The sequence below is a fragment of the Hippocampus guttulatus genome, chromosome 2 (assembly GCF_054856545.1).
Source record: "Hippocampus guttulatus isolate MCC_2025c chromosome 2, RoL_Hgut_1.0, whole genome shotgun sequence".
Classification (NCBI taxonomy): domain Eukaryota; kingdom Metazoa; phylum Chordata; class Actinopteri; order Syngnathiformes; family Syngnathidae; genus Hippocampus; species Hippocampus guttulatus.
Genome location: NC_141262.1, coordinates 34,610,419 through 34,627,768, shown reverse-complemented (window position 1 = coordinate 34,627,768; position 17,350 = coordinate 34,610,419). Strand labels below are relative to the sequence as shown.

Genomic DNA, 17,350 nt, shown 5'->3' with positions numbered 1-17,350 from the left:
CAAACACCATCGCAGTGCAGCAATTATGCTTGAAAGTAGAGGTACCGAGGGACTGAGGAGGATTCTGCCTATATAGAATTAAGAAAGATGAACCTATCTATCAAAACTCATATTTTTGTCACCCGATGTACGTGTCCCAAGTATATAAATATAAATTGCTGATTTAATGTTTGTCAAAAAAGTTTTAAATCATTGAGGAAGTTAGTACACATTTCCTAATACACATTCGGTACAATATGAGTATCAGAATGAGTTCAGGAATTATTTTTCTACACTATGAGAAGAGGCAAGAGTTGTGGTAGGACAACTAGTGACTGCATGCTTCATACCACGACTACGTGCCTGCTCACGATGCCCTGAGCATCAAACAGTTCCTGGCCGAGAAGAACATTGCTGTGCTGGCACCAACTCCCGATTCACCCAAGCTGGCTCCATACATTTTTTTCCTCATTCCCAAGCTCAACAGGTCTTCATAAATGGATGGAGAGGGGGGTGTTAGGATGCCCGTCCCAGGTGGGTACCTTTTAGCCCTGTGCTCTGCACACCCCTGCCTCCATACAATGTCATGATTAGCTGTATTTTGGTTGACAAATAATGTACAATATCTTAGAATAGTCCAATACAAATGATGATTTCCATGATGGGCGGCTCGGTGGTTGACTGGTTAGCAAGTTGGCCTCACAGTGCCGAGGTGCAGGGTTCGATTCCAGCTTTGGCCTTCCTGTGTGGAATTTGCATGTTCTCCCCATGCCTGCGTGTTTTCTCCGGGTACTCCGGTTTCCTTTCCCATTCCCAAAACATGCATGGCAGGGTAATGGAACACTCTAAATCAGGTGTGTCAAACTCATTTATGGTGCGGGCCACATTTTACTTAATGTTTCACTTGGAGGGCTGTTATGACTGAAACCATATAAAGAAGATTAAGATTAAGATATCCTTTATTTGTCCCACCCTGGGGAAATAATAATAATAGAAGTCAAGAATAACAGTTGTTTCAACTATTGTTTAAATCATGAGGGGTTTGGTAACAGGAAAATGCTTAGAATCTATCTCTTATTTATTACATATGAATTTAAAATGTTGGTCGACATTTTAGAAAGGATCATAGAAGTTGACATGTTTGAGATGCTTTCACGGGCCACATAAAATGATGTGGCAGGCCAGATCTGGCCCCGGGGCTTTGAGTTTGACACCATGCTCTAAATAGTCCCTGGGTGTGGGTGTTCGCGCGGATGGTTGTTCGTCTCTGTGTGCCTTGCGATTGGCTGGCAACGAGTTCAGGGTGTCCCCCCCTACTGCCTGAAGACAGCTGGGATAAGCTGCACCCCCCTGTCCCCCTCCCGCAACCCTTGTGAGGATACGCACATCAGAAAATGGATGGGTGGATTTGCATGATTACATTATTTATTATTTGTGTGCGCGCTGGCGTGGGTGTGTGTTTGTGGGTGTGTTTAAGCTGGAGCGAATGTTTCTAGGGAGAATATTGATTTAATAATTAACAAGTTAAGTTTCGACCTTGGTCAGGGAACAAATTTCACTCAAGTAAAAGCACCGCCGCAAACTGTGTACTAAACAGCGATTTCTAGTGGCTGTAAAGAATAATAACTGTCTATTCACCATGGTGGTGTCCTTCCAATAGAGGGCGCTCGTTAACAGAGAAGGAAACCTCGTGGGGGGGGGGGGGGGCTCTGCGGGTCTCGCTCTGTATGCTAACTAAAGTCCATCAACAAGCTAGTTAGCGACGAGCGATATGACTGCAACTATCGAACTCTCACCAAGTGAGAAGAAGCGAGGGTTTACGCGGTCATTAACGGAGACATTCACCGGCTTGGGATTCACTGGATCATTCATGCAGTCGTTTGTGTTCCGGGGAGTTGTTTGAGCTCCGAGTGGCGGCCGGGCTCTCGTCACGGCTCGCGAGGACGAAACGGAACACTCACCGGTAGGGTTGTTTTGCTCATCGCAGATGCTAACCGCGCTAACATCAAACAGACGTTCGCATGTTCACGAGCTAGTTGTTTTCTGTTATTTCGCTGCAGGAATAATTTAGCATTTTATACCAATATTATTCGTAAGGGTAATGTTGCCTTGTTGCGTCTCGAATTTCTGAACGAGCAAAAAGTGGTGTGAATATGAATGTCGGTTCGCTGAAATTGGTTTGTAACACATGGCTCGTTTAGAGATGGTCCGTCACACATTGTGAAACAGAAAAGAGAGGAGTCAATGCGAGTTAAATTTTTTTCTGCGTTGTAAATAACTGGCCATCCCTTGATTTGTCGTCATGCTAATGTAAGCGCAACTTCCAACAGAGGAGGATGGTGGGTCCAGAAAGCGCCAGCCGGGTCCCCCAGCCTGACAATGGTAGTCCCCCTGGCCTCATGGAGGGCTCCAAGCTTGGGTGCGAGGGGCAAGTGGAGGGAACTCAAGACCTCGCGGGGGTGGAGCTGGAGGAGGTCCGAAAGTTGCAGGAACTTGTTCATAGACTGGAGGTCCAGAATGAGACCCTGCGCAACAGGGGAAGCAAAAACATCATCAACCGAGGAGCCAGCAGCGGGAGTAATCTCACATTATCCGTCAATATCAGTGAGAGGTTGAATTGTGCAGCGGGGAGCCTGGGGAGCAGAGACTTGGAGCTGTCACCACAGCTGGAAAACTTCAGCAGTAGCGAAGGCATGTCCCCACTTCCAGGTGCCAACAGGCTGGAGGACGAAGACGATGAAGATGCAGCTGAGGATGTCGGTCCTTGTGGTGGCTTCCTCACATTTGCCTGTAGCGGAGGGCCGAGACAGGGCCAAAGCCAGACACCTGACAGCCCCTCGCAAGAAAGTTATGAGTCTGAGACTTTAGCTGAAAGCGATTCAGGGATGGAACAATCGGCTCTTGATGAGGTGGACGTTCTCAATTTGGAAGAGGAGTGTGCCCAAGTCGACGATGAGGACAGTTGGTATGTTTTCTCAACTACTCTACACAGTTTCAACATGTCTAAAATGCATACGCCGGTCTGTTGCATTGTCACATCTCGTCATTTGTCTCAAGGCAAAGGTCTCTGCAGTAAAACTAGTCACATGTGCATATTTAGTTGAACCCTTGCAACTGACTTTCTTGCCATAGGGCAAGTGACTATTGTATCTAATTTAGCTATTTAGCATTTTACATAATTCTGAGCCATAAGCAAATGAGCAACACCACAAGTCATCTGACATTTATCAGCAAAGGAAATGTAGCCAGCTGGTGGGAGAGATTTCAGAAACAGTAAGTTGAGTCGACGTGACTACCAAACGCTGTTTGTTATTGCTCACTCATTTAGTTACCTTTAAAAAAGGAAAACAATTATGTCCTGACTTAGTACCTGTTTGACAGGTTTTGATGGAGTTTTTGTAGGCCTCCATGACTCGACTGAAACCTGATATACAGTAGAGTTTTTTAAAAATATGTTACCCTTTATAGGCAAAGGACCATATTTGGTAATTAAGACAAAATAAGATGCCAATGTATGAACTATGAACTACAAGACTTGTAGATTTGAATCTGTTTTTGTGCATTTTGAAATATTACTTACTGCTGATGCTTGGCTATGTGCTGTAATTTGTTTCGTAAGAGGGAGCACATAACTCCTACTCTGGCATCCCTTCACTGGCTCCCCATACATTTTAGAGTTATTTTCAAGATCCTCTTTATTTGTTTTCAAATCTCTAAATGACCTCGCGCCACCTTACCTCTCTGAGCTCATCCGCCCCTACACACCTGCCCGCCGCCTCAGGTCTGCGGACCAGACCTTATTAGAAGTACCAAGAACTAAACTGAGGCTCAGAGGGGATCGAGCCTTTTCTGTTGCTGGTCCCTCTCTCTGGAATGACCTCCCACTGAACATTCGGCAAGTACAGCACTGTGTATGCAGCGATGGCTGTTCGAAAGTGCTCTATAAATACAATTGAATTGAATTGAAATTGAATTGATTGTAGGCTGTCTTTTCATTTGCCTATTGTTGGTTTCCAATTGGAACATACATCATATAATTTCCCAAAGCAGCAATTGAAAAAAAAAAAAACAAGAACAAAAATGCTAAAACCAGCCAATTTACCGGCTTCAGTGCCAGACGACCCATTCCCTTCTTATTTCATCATTAGCCAGACCATATGTGTTTGAGAGGTGCATCATAGCCAAAATACTGAGTAATCCTGGTCGGAACATAATCTGATCTGGCCTGGCCAGGCTGCTGCCGCATGGATAAACTGCTTTGGGTGGGATTGCGCAGCATGTGACACAGGGCCCCAACTGTGACCAAACTACTACTGGGAGAGAAACACTGGCACAAAATGAAGCTGTCAAAGCTCTGGGGAATGCAGGGGCCGATCATTGCGCAGGTCCTGCTGAAGTCACGGTTAGCTGTGCAGAATAATTTTATTTTGAAATTATGCATAGTACCACTATCCTCCACCTCATCAGGAAATGTCTTTCATGTACTGTGTACTTCTCATGCAGACAAATATGATTGAACAGGGATATGATTCGAATTACATTGCAATAATAGGCACATGCATAATTCAAGGTCCTCTGTATGAGCTGCAAATATTTAAGATAAATAAGATAAGAAATCCTTTATTAGTCTCGCAATGGAGAAATTCCCAATTCACAGCAGCAAAGTTATGAAAGGAAGAAGTAGAAGAACAAAATAAAGTATAGGAGCTGCTGGAAAGGCAGCCACTCTCGCGGCGCCATCTTGAAGTCAAAATAACACAACACAACACAACACATAAGACACAGAACTCCAAGCCGCGACTCCCAGTTCCACATCCGCATCGGCGCTCTGCCTTACATCCATCCAGCCGCACACCGTCCAACAGCACCGATCTCTCCGCTGAACAAAGCAGGCTGTAAATTTTTACTTCATCTTGTAGGCCAATCAGAGCAGGCGGTTCCCCAAGTAGAAGAAGAAACGGAAGGATCGAGAAGACCGTTAGACCGTTGAGGAATAATGATGTTATCTCATCTTGCTCTCATTTGAAGGTTTTCATGGGCCACATTTTCTATCGGCGATGTCACAGAAAAACATTGCCCCAAAAGGCCATTTTTATGGGGTGGACTCAATTTCTCCAGACCCAGCATCCGATTTTCAAAATTGTGGATGCATTGAACTCGAATTATTCTGCTGTTGTATTATTACTCCTCTGACAGTGCCAATCAAAATGAAATATAATCTCATAATATATATTGGATCTATCAATCAGATGAGATGTAATGCGTTTCAATTGTAAAAGCAAAAGCGCCACTGAAAACCACAATTTAAACCAGATCTGAACTTATTTTGGACAAGCAACAATATTCATGAAGCCAAAATCAAATGTAAGCGTGATGCAGGTTAATCCAATACAGTAGTGTTCTCATTGCACAAACAGACCACCACAGAGAGAAGCAGCGGGATGTGCGACCTGAATATTTCTCCTTTTGTTGTTGCTCATTCCGCTGGGAATTTTTTTTGCTTTTGTGTTTGACCAATTGGAAGACACTTTGCAGTTGATTCTGGTTCTGAACCAGTTGGTCCGCGTCTTTTGTACACACACCTCAAAGGATCAGCCCACGTAACCGTCTCTTCAAAGAGCGTCTGTCTGTTTGCCATCACTATGAAAAAAAAGTGCACACTTGTGACATCCAAAAAAAAACAGTTGAAGCACATGATAATCACCCAGAGGCTTGCACGTGGCTTGCTTTTAATGGAGATTTCTCTTTTTTTGAAGCAATACCCAGGCCTCAATTAGACATCCTTATTGTCTAATGTAATTCAGATGTGACACAAACTTTTTTTTTTTCTGAACATTTCCCCCAAGCTCTGAACATCGCACTCTGTGACTTGGCATCACGTTTTGTCCCTAAGGAGCGACCGCCATCCATTTGGTTTCATGGCGTCCGCGCCAGCACTGCGCTCAGTATTGCAGCCTCATCTCTATTCCCTTCCCCCTCCCCCCACTTTCTTTTTGCTCTGAGTTATCGCAATGAATTTTCTTTATTGTCGGCAGGTTATATATATCTCCGAAAAAACAAGTATCGGACGCAGGCCCCGAATCTCCCTTGAAGTGGTGCCGGCAGGTTTTGGACAACCCGAGCCCGGAGACGGAGAAGGCATGTCGGACCCTAATCAACCGTTTGGACCAAAGTATGTCTTTCACTTCTTGATCACGCGCTTTTGTTAGGAGTGGAAAACGATACTCATCTTGTTGTGTGCAAGCCTATTTTAGAGATATGTTGGGTGTGTACTCTTGAGGTGGTTAAATGTGTCACCCAACACGCTCCTTTCATAATTTTAGCTTTGTGCGGCGTCTACTTTCAGCCCTCTGCAGAACCCAGACAAATAAGAAAAAGGGCTATTCATCGTCAGGCAAAATGACTCCGAATGTTATGCCCTGGGTTGAGTTACTCACTTAGGGCCAACTTTCCTTTTAAATGGTCGGGATAGAAGTGAAACGGCATGTTTTGGCAAACCATAGTTGCTGTTTTGGTGTCAGCAGTAATTCACAGTCTCATTTGAGATGGTACATCCGACTGCATGTCTGCATTTTTTGTGCTGCATTTCACATAGTGAAAGTAAATGTGGGGATGTGACAACTTTTAGTCGTAAGTGTCTAACCCTGTTAAAGTTGCTTCCTTTCTTCAAATCGTCCAGTTGTGAAAAAGTACGGCGCCTAAATAAACATCTCATTTCCCTTCAGAAAAAAAAATGGTGGAAATTGGAAACAACCTTTCAGCTGATTTCAAGTGTGGAGGTTTACTATATGTCGTTAACGCATTTCCCTGCACAGTTTAAAGCAGGGGTCACTGACCTTTTTGAGAGGGGGAGCTACTTCATGTGTACCGGTTGTGTGAAGGGCTACCAAATTGATACACGTTTGAAATGACATATTTGTCCAGATTACCTTTAATAATATGAGAATGTGCTATTTTTAATATTTGACGATTTTCATTTTCAGCCTCTGACCATATTAAAGATGTCTCACAATACTGCTGGTGTTTGCATTTTGAAATCTTAATTTTTACTCGCAAATTGCAATGTCGTAGCACTGGCGGGCCTCGCATGTGGTCCTCACGGGCTACCTGGTGACTGCTGGTTTAAAGACTATCTTGTCTGGAGATTGCAATTTTGGCCTTGGGGTCTTAAACTATGTTTACTCCTTCTAGACCCTGACCCCACTCCTAAAATATACAGAGTAAGGTTAGAAGCTCCATAATTTTACCTACGGTACCTAAGCTCTTCCCCTGCGGCTGAGTTGGAACACCAAACCGTCCTCATTCTACATCTTTTGTTAGTTTAAACCCTTGCGTAACATCAAGTTATCCATTACACTTGTCCCACCTTTACTTTTCTTTGTCGTCCACAATATATCATCCTATCTGTCATTTCCTGTTGCCCCGCAGCATCCCGCTGGAGGAACATGTACAGCAGCCCGTCGACAGAGGCAGGCTCAGGCCCGATTTCTCCTGGGTACCACAAATCAACTAACAAATCTCTACTAACCTGTGGCAATTCAGGTATGGCATGACATTAACACGCTGTGCTCCTCACAACACCACCGGTGGGGCTGGTGTCAGTTTTTGCTGGGAAGTGGGTCACTTGTCATGTGTGCACTAATGGTCCACTTGAGGGCTTTTTTTTTTTGCATGTTTTACTGGGTCAGCTATAAATCACATATGCTTGAAATTATTGCTAATCTTTTTCAATGTCAAAGTATCCAGGGAATCAGTGGTTGCTGTTATGATGTCAAAATTACAGAAAATATTTAACATTAATACCATGGGAGAAGGCGGGCTGACTCGTCGGACCTCTTTAGTCAGTTTAAGATGTTGGTCAAATTCCAATTTGTTAATTATGATATATTTATGTATATTGAAATGGTTTCAGCGTCATAACCGTTGCATATTAAATTGCTCATGAGGATTTCAGGGAGTTTCTGAAGTAACATTTTTACATTGTTAACAGTTAGACTTCAAACCCTCTTATCCTTAATGACAATAGGTACCGGTAATAGCATATAAGATGCATCTTATCAACTGAAAGACATATGAGTTTACTAATGTATGTTATTCCCGCAAAAACAAAATGATGGCGCAACACTGGCAGTCGGCATCTTCACTCTTTGCCCTTTCATGACAAATGACACCAACGGGTGAGATTGAAATGCACAGCACAGCGTCTCACAAACCCTTTAAATCACGCACTAGGCGAGAGTTCTCAAACAGGTCTGTCAGCAAGGGGAACAAAAACAGAAGTTGAAAAGTTAACACAATAAAGTAACAGCTGCCAATGAGGTCCGAGCCAAGAAAAAAAAAACGAGAACAAGAGCCATCGTCACTCACACGCTGCGCAGCAATAATTGTGGCTGGCAAAATGGTCGACAATCCCACAGTGTAAATTACAGTAACTGCAGTCTAGACTTCTGGCACGATGATGAGCCGTCTTTTAATTAAAGTCAGAATACGATAAGATAAGATAACCTTTATGGAAGATGGTTAATAGTTTTAAGTAAGTGTGATTTATACTTGGACGGGTAAACACTCTTTTCAAGGTCTTTAAACAGTGTTAACATCAATGAAATGTGCCTAACTTATCTGACTTGATGGGTGTTCCGTTTTCTCATGTTGCTAATGTAATCGTCAAAGCCTGTAAGTAACCGTTTTTGCATGGCTTATGGTGTGGTGCTCCAATACAATCCCAAACCTGTGATCCGCAAAGTTGTTCCTGGTTTGTCTTATTTCAAATTAGACAAACCACAAAAATCCTTTTGCATTTTGTACAAAGACCTTATATCAGGGGTGCCCATTACGTCGATCCTGATCGACCGGTAGATCTAGGACAGGTCCCAAGTGTATCCGAGGGGTGTAGAGGAGAAGGAAAAAAAAAACCAACCATTTGTGTGTCTTTGTACATGTTAGTAATATATTTTTTGTGTTAATGTACACTGCACCCTAATCATCCTATTAGTTTCATTTTCACGAAAAAATATTTTAAAAATGAAAAAAATAAAGCAGGTTAAATCATTAACCGACGGTGGCGCATGATCTACGTCACGGGAAGTTGTTAGCGCTCAGCAGTCTGCAATTGCAGCTTGTGATCAGAGCTGTTGCGCTTTGTCTTTTATCGTCATTATTCTCATTCAGAGTTTGCTTCGTGTACAATTCACCGAGGGCACGGGCAAAAATTAGGAATCGAGATGGCCCAGGAAAGCACTTTAAAACGCTACGTGTGAGCTAGCTAGATAGTTAACAGGCTGCAAAAGTGCATCGCATGCCTCCGCGTCAGGATGTTTCTCATCATGGCGTGCGTACGTGTGCGCACGCGCGCGGTAAGGGGCGATCCCGGGAGGTTGGTTGATCGAAAAGTCGATCTGAGGTCCAAAAGTTTGGGCACCCCTGCCTTATATCATGCTAGATACTTGCTTGCCGGGGAAAAAGCATCAAATCAATATTTTATTCTAGTTGGTGTTTTCACTAGCTGGATTTCCAGCTCCTTCCTATTGTCTTCACCAGTCATCACTTATGAATAGTAAAATGAACCTCATCAATCAGCGTCTGTCATAAACAGTTTGGCAAATCCGAAAGGAAGTGAATATTTTGTGATCCAGTCGGTTGGCACAGAGCTGATGATGACCTAAGTTGTCATTACCCTGTTACTTTGTGAAAATGTCCCATCAGACTCATGAAGGGCTTCATGGTACTAAACCTGAAACGTGTTTTTATTTTCTTAGTCTTAATGATGGACATCGGTTTATGAAGTCAACCGCTTTCTGTCCCAGGAAGCTGGTCAAACTTCGATTCGTTCGGATTTAGAATCCGCCTTTCCTCGTGGGAAAATTGGTGTGATCATCACCGCACCATTAATTGCACACAATCTTTTGTTTGTTTTGTCCAACAAGTTAAAAAAACTATTGAAATCGTATACAGTCAACATTTTCTACAAGGGTTTTTTCTGGGGTAGGAAAACAAAACCAAATATTATGAAGCATGTCATGACGAAATCCAACATGTTTGTTTTAATACTGTACATCATTCCACCTGACAGGTGTGCCCTCGGCCCTGAGCTCTCAGTCTTCTATAGACAGCGAGCTCAGTACTTCGGATGACTCCATCTCCATGGGCTACAAGCTGCAGGATCTTACTGATGTTCAGATCATGGCTCGCCTACAAGAAGAGAGTGAGTAAAGATTAGAGTTTGTCCCGGCAATACTTTTGTGCAGAGGTGCCACAAAATTGCCAAATCAGAAGACCGGACAGAAATGTAAGAAGACACCCTGGCCCGACTGTGTGCGCTTTCACCTCATGTCAAATGAAACAACGTTGCATTCAACGTGACACGGCAGGAGAAGTGTCAGGTGTTAGGCTTCACACCTCACACCCTGCCACTGCGGAATTCCCTCACACACACACACACACACACACGCACACTCACACACACACGTGTATGCAGCGATGCAAGGGGAAAAGGAAGAAAATTCCGGCAGTGTGGATGCGGCTCATTTTGGGATATCACATTATCATGTTCGTGTTCTAAATACAAAATAAAGGAAATCCTCCGGAATCTGTGTTAACTTTTTAGATAAGATTTATTTGTCTCACAATGGAGAAATGTCCAATTGACAGCAGCAAAATTATGAAAGGGAGAAGTAGAAGAACAAGAAGCATATAAATAAATATAAAATGTCGGGGTGAGTCCAGGTTTTCAGGTCCGTCTATTCAATAGCCTGACAGCAGTCGGCAGGAACGAACGGCGGTACCTCTCCCTCTTGCAGCACGGGTGTATCAGTCTCCGGCTGAAGGAGCTTGGTGGCCTGGAGGGGCTGGGAGGGTCTGTCCATGATTTAATTCACCGTGTATATTTTTAATCCTAGGTCTGAGGCAGGATTACGCTTCCAATTCGGCATCTGCATCACGTCGCAGCTCAACAACGTCCCTGCAATCACTTCGCCGGGGCGGCACCTTCAGCGACCAGGAATTTGACAACTACAGCCTGGAAGATGAAGAGGATGAATCCAGTCCTGTGCCCCTGCAACGCCACCGCTTCACCCCCTCGCCCTTGGGCTCACCGCGATGTCTGTCGCCCTCAACCTCCAACCATGGTCAGGAGCACGGTGGCAGACTGGGGATCCCTCGCACAAGAACCCCCAGACGTGCTCTCCAGGGCCCCAGTGCAGAGCTTCTCAAGTTTGCTAAGAGTGAGGGTATGCAAGATTTGATTTATTTGCAGCTTCTGGAACTTTATATTCTGATACTTGGTGAAAGCATGACCAGCAGTCAAGGTGATGACATTTTTCGCGTGTTCTCAACCTGTGGTTCCAGAAGAGTTGAGGCACAGCATGCCTAATCTGGCCCCCCGCACCAGCCTACGTTCCCTGGAGGCAGTCAGAAACAGCCGCAGCATGGAGGCTAACCTCCAGAGCTCTGGCAACCGCATGTCCCACTTGACTCCCTCCCCGTGCTCAGGTAACCCCTGCCTCTTTTCCCCGGACCCCTCCTCGAATAGAATGACATCCGCCTGTTGTATAACCAATCCCTCAGCAATGACGCTTCCATTCCACCGCCCCGCTGCCACTTCCGACTATTTCAATTATTGGAATTAGGAACTCACCAATGTACGTAAATGTTATCAGGGGGGAAAAAACAGTCTGTTATCCGAGCGCTGTTAAAGCTAAAGTAATATGTAGGACTCGGTTATCTTAGATAACACACTTCCTTTACATTTTCCAAGAGTGGTTGTCATCAGCATGGTGGCACACCAGGTGGCAAGAACCACATGAAATAAAGTGTTCCGTACAGTGTTGATCATTGTTTCCAAACTTGTTAAATCATTCATGATTGTGACAAATCATAAACATGATCGGTGTCTTTGCATTGATTGAAATGTATTATTTATAAAAACGTCAAATGAAAGGTCATTTGAGCAAAAGAAAGGTTATTACAGAAGTGTTTATCAAACTGGTGACCATTTTGTATTCATCAGAAACCTAGAAGTAGCTCTCATTTTCAATATTTTACATTCCCATTTACACACTAAAAAAAAAAAAGATATACTGTACCTCATCTATGAATTACGTCCTACATCTGTCTATTTGAAAAAATAATCTGGCCCATCAACACAGTTAGCCTGCTCCTTATAGACACTCACAGGACATGTCAAGATCTATTGTATATCAACATTCTGCCTGTTCCAAAACGGTGGACTAAATTAAGAGTACATTTCTAATTGTCGGGCCCTGCATGGAACAATTTTAGAAAAACAAATGACTAGAAACACTTCTATCGAGTTCAACGCCAATCGCAAAGCACAACCACTCTCTGGCATCCGAATCCTCTTATATCTGTGCAACCGTACATTTTGATAAAGCGCTTATACTGAAACGCATGAAATAGTGCAGGTATCCCGAACGTTGCCTCATTGTGGCATGCCTCGAGTTTCATTCCTTATCTGACAATCGCACTTCCTTGCCTATTAAACCCGCTTGCCCCCAATGTAAAAAGCGCTGATGTGCAACCGACATTTTTTTTACCTCTCTCTTCACTTTTACACTGTGCCATAAACCCACCACTGACAGGCACTCTGTTGTTTCATTAAAGGTATGGCAGGCAGTCGACTGCGCAGCAACGGCCAATCTCCTCTTTCTCTGCGAGCTCCGGTGAAAGCTGTTGCCCCTGTGGGCTCAATGGCATCTCGTCAGCCTTCCAGAGGGCTGCCTGTTATCCAAGCACCGCCTGCTTCGGGCGCTCGCCGGGTCCAGCCTGCTGGCTCTGCTAATGGCAGACCCATTCCAGGCAGAGCGTCCACTGGCGCTGGGCGGACCGCTGTGGCCCGAGGACAGTCTGTATCCACCAGAAGCAAACTATCACAGCCGGCCAGGAGGTAAGCGCCACAAAACACTTTGGAAGCCCGAATGATGAGCACAATCTGTTTGCATTGGTACTGCTTGATGTCCAACTTGTTGTCATTTCGAAATAACGTTTCCCTGAAGGAAATTGTTGGCGGGAATCAGTTTGTTCCAGAAGTGAGTTGTCGCCTTCATAAAACCATGATAAATGGACAATGGTTTAATGACATTTTCAATCAACTTCATCACTGAATGATGAAGTAAAAGCCAAATAAAGAAAACTACCAACACTTTGAAGACAGCTGACACACATGTGTTTGGGCAATATTGTCACCGAGTGGAATTTTATAAACATTGTTGGAATTAATACATATGTCATAACTTAAGCTTCAGCTACAGTTTTGTTTAGGTATTAATTTGTTCTTTGTTCAACAGGACAACTGACAAAAAAAATCTTTTGAAATGACATTTAATTACTGTGGCTCATATTGCAATAAGCCATAGTCAGTCAGCTCTATTCTGTAGTCATCATCACACTGTTGAGACTTCTGAGGTGTCAACAACATAAGAAAAAGTCGAAGAGAAGCAAAACACACTTGCTGAAGTTTCTCGATGAAGCCTTGTTACATTATGTCTGTTTGATGACATTGAAGATTCTGTCTCTGTTTTGGACGGTGAACGCGGGAATGTCCTTCCATACAGGCACTCAACTCTCGTTAGTGTTTACTAGTGATGCTACAAGACGCGTCGAGGCTTCGAAGCGTTTATCGAGCAACGAAGGCGACGTTTCCGCAACGCGCGTATCGAGGTAATTCCGTTCATTGAGGGCAACAGCTGAAAAGGATGACGTTTGAAGCCTCCCTGGCTGGTGTACCACGTGACCGATTTGGGAAATGCTTGAGATTGCTGTGCGATGTTGGCCAGGTTTGCCCCTCAGGAGCGGCCCCATTCAAGTGTGTGTGTGCGTGCGTGTTTTGATAGTCGTGGCCATCTCATCGTTTGTACAAAGGTATCGTAGTTTGTAAACTTTGAAGAGTGTTATCGCAGCGTTTAGTTTGAGGTAATTTGGCTGTGCGAGTGTACGGTCATACTACACACGCCTGGAAATCCATACAAAAGAGGTTGTTTGCGGTGTTTGTTACAGCGCTTAGATGTAGCGTAGCGGGTGAGTGCGCAGCTTTCAAATAAGTGGACAGAAGAGGTTTGACCTCGACCCTCAGTCTATCTTGTTTTTGAATTTTAATTTCATCGTTTATTTCATTCAACGGTGAGGTGTTTCTGTTCCAAGAAAATGAGTAAAATCACACTGCACTGGGAAGGGGGGAAAAAGCCGTTGTGAAATGCGCTATATGAATAAAGTTGTATTGTACCGTGTGACAGGACGGGAAACATTTACTCACCCAGAATAAATACAGTGGGGCAAATAAGTATTTAGTCAACCACCAATTGTGCAAGTTCTCCTACTTGAAAAGATTAGAGAGGCCTGTAATCGTCAACATGGGTAAACCTCAACCATGAGAGACAGAATGTGGGGAAATTACATTGTTTGATTTTTAAGGAATTTATTTGCAAATCATGGTGGAAAATAAGTATTTGGTCAATACCAAAAGTTCATCTCAATACTTTATGTACCCTTTGTTGGCAATAACGGAGGCCAAACGTTTTCTGTAACTCTTCACGAGCTTTTCACACAGTGTTGCTGGTATTATGGCCCATTCCTCCATGCAGATCTCCTCTAGAGCAGTGATGTTTTGGGGCTGTCGTTGGGCAACACGGACTTTCAACTCCCTCCACAGATTTTCTATGGGGTTGAGATCTGCAGACTGGCTAGGCCACTCCAGGACCTTGAAATGCTTCTTACAAAGCCACTCCTTTGTTGCCCTGTCTGTGTGTTTGGAATCATTGTCATGCTGAAAGACCCAGCCACGTCTCATCTTCAATGCCCTTGCTGATGGAAGGAGATTTTCACTCCAAATCTCTCGATACATGGCCCCATTCATTCTTTCCTTTACACAGATCAGTCGTCCGGGTCCCTTTGCAGAAAAACAGCCCCAAAGCATGATGTTTCCACCCCCATGCTTCACAGTGGGTATGGTGTTCTTCGGATGCAATTCAGTATTCTTTCTCCTCCAAACACGAGAACCTGGGTTTCGACCAAAAAGTTCTATTTTGGTTTCATCTGACCATAACACATTCTCCCAGTCCTTTTCTGGAGCATCCAAATGCTCTCTAGCGAACCGCAGACGGGCCTGGACGTGTACTGCCTTCAGCAGGGGGACACGTCTGGCAGTGCAGGATTTGAGTCCCTGGCGGCGCATTGTGTTACTGATTGTAGTCTTTGTTACTGTGGTCCCAGCTCTCTGTAGGTCATTCATCACTCTGTGACAGCCAGAAATCTTGCTTCTTTGTAGCTGACCAAATACTTATTTTCCACCATGATTTGCAATTCATTCTTTAAAAATCAAAACAATGTAATTTTCTGAGTTTTTCATTTCAAGGTCCTGGAGTGGCCTAGCCAGTCTGCAGATCTCAACCCCATAGAAAATCTGTGGAGGGAGTTGAAAGTCCGTGTTGCCCAACGACAGCCCCAAAACATCACTGCTCTAGAGGAGATCTGCATGGAGGAATGGGCCATAATACCAGCAACACTGTGTGAAAAGCTCGTGAAGAGTTACAGAAAACATTTGGCCTCCGTTATTGCCAACAAAGGGTACATAACAAAGTATTGAGATGAACTTTTGGTATTGACCAAATACTTATTTTCCACCATGATTTGCAAATCAATTCCTTAAAGATCAAACAATGTAATTTTCTGATTTTTTTTCCCCACATTCTGTCTCTCATGGTTGAGGTTTACCCATGTTGACAATTACAGGCCTCTCTAATCGTTTCAAGTAGGAGAACTTGCACAATTGGTGGTTAACTAAATACTTATTTGCCCCACTGTATATCGTCTTAGGCCTAAACACTTTGTGTCAAGAAATTATTTTGTTATACATTTTTTTTTGTAATTCCTTATGCTCAAGAGTCAAAACAGATGTGAAAATCATCTCTGCACCAGCAGTGCATCACACTGTGAGGGTAAGGTACAGCTTCCTGTAATTATACACATGGCCAGCAGGTGGTTTTGTGTGCACATGAAGCATCAAGAAATGAACCATTGCTCAAACCAAATGGCTGAAATGGTACAAACTGCGAAGACTCCGGGGGCTTCATCCCGCCATCACTAGCGTTTACACTGAATTGCAAAGGTTGTTTTTTTTTTTGCCCGTGTTTATGATGTCACTTGAAACTTGTCATAAAAAGTAGTGTGATGACCCAATAAAGACTTTGGATTTTATCAACAGGTCGATGGGCATGGCAAAAATGTCCGATGAATCCTGGAAAGATGGCTGCTACTGAAGTCCGATGCTCGACAAAGGTGTTCACTGCTGCAATCTTCGCTTAACCTCTTTTCAGTGACATCTTGCAAAAAAAAAGTCTATATTGGATTTAGTCAAGACTCATCTCTTTATCTTGCATGAAATATTGTCAAGAATACCTAGCATGGCTGCGTTGACAAACAAGAAGGCCCATGCCAGTAAATGTTATATGGACAATCTGAAGAGCTTCCAGAAGATTTGTTTGGGTCAATTTGACTTATTTTTCTATGGTAATTGTGAGAAACTGCTGTAATTTCCATTCATTGTAATTGCTTATTGATGTTATCGATATGAAGATTTGAAGGAAGTTGTTCATTTTCTGTGTGAATTCCTACTAGATGTAGGCAGTAAAGCATGCTTGATGTTTTTTTTTTTGTTTGTTTGGTTGGTTGTTTCCATTCTCATTGGTATTTAACTGTTCCATGACAACTCTGTCTGCTCTCTTTAGCACAATCTGAGAATTTCTGAATGCTGGCATTGTTCACAATGAAATTGTCAGATTTTTGTTAACATTGTAAACTGCAACATTACCACACTGCCATCATTGATATTTAAAATAAACTTTCAAAATACATGGATTGTGCCAAGGCACATTTGAGCTGCAACAACTTTTCTAAATCTATTTCTATGGTCATCAAAGTTATTGTTATTCTGATGCATTGGTATTGCATATCCATTGGCGGATTGGGATGCTTGAGTGTTTTGGAATCTACTGAAATTGTTTATGCAAAACGGGCCTCTTGGTTGAGGACAGCTTTCACTCTCTTGTAGAGAATTTATGAAAAGAAACTAGAATAAAAATGTATAATAAAGTTTGGTGTCAAACGCAATGTGTGTATGTGTGCGCGCGCGCCTTTGCCTTATTTTGTCCATTTGCATCACATGCTCACAGATTCAATCGAGTGTTGCTGCAGTGGCAGGACGTTGTCGTTTCCCGGGTGTGGATGACCAAAAATGCTACCACACCCATCGTCACAGGCCTCATTTGTGTTAACTAAAAATCCGAGTAGATCATTCGGATTTTTTTTCAAGGGTTCTCGTGGCGATACCTACGTTTCGTTCGCAAGCGTTGTGCGCATTTTG

At 43.5% G+C, this 17,350-nt stretch overlaps 1 protein-coding gene across 3 annotated transcripts; it reads left to right on the top strand.

Annotated features, from left to right (window-relative positions):
- The first annotated feature begins 1,687 nt into the window (after positions 1–1,687).
- LOC147209830 (SLAIN motif-containing protein-like) lies at positions 1,688–17,097 on the top strand. 3 transcript variants are annotated; one of them, XM_086105860.1, is made up of 9 exons: positions 1,688–1,942; positions 2,310–2,944; positions 6,015–6,151; positions 7,408–7,521; positions 10,049–10,180; positions 10,875–11,204; positions 11,326–11,466; positions 12,598–12,880; positions 16,193–17,097. In XM_086105860.1, the coding sequence occupies exons 2-9, from the start codon at positions 2,316–2,318 to the stop codon at positions 16,245–16,247; spliced, it is 1,821 nt and encodes a 606-aa protein (XP_085961986.1). In that variant the 5' UTR covers positions 1,688–1,942; positions 2,310–2,315; the 3' UTR covers positions 16,248–17,097. The 3 variants fall into 3 exon arrangements, with proteins under 3 accessions (XP_085961986.1, XP_085961985.1, XP_085961987.1); XM_086105859.1 differs by having other exon boundaries at positions 11,323–11,466; XM_086105861.1 differs by lacking the exon at positions 7,408–7,521 and having other exon boundaries at positions 11,323–11,466.
- The last annotated feature ends 253 nt before the right edge of the window (positions 17,098–17,350 follow it).

Excerpts from the sequence above, each read along its gene's own strand:
- LOC147209830 (XM_086105859.1), top strand. The coding sequence starts at position 2,316 with ATGGTGGGTCCAGAAAGCGCCAGCCGGGTCCCCCAGCCTGACAATGGT. Across the intron at positions 6,152-7,407 it reads AATCAACCGTTTGGACCAAA|CATCCCGCTGGAGGAACATG; the intron begins GTATGTCTTTCA and ends GTTGCCCCGCAG. Across the intron at positions 12,881-16,192 it reads CTATCACAGCCGGCCAGGAG|GTCGATGGGCATGGCAAAAA; the intron begins GTAAGCGCCACA and ends TTTTATCAACAG.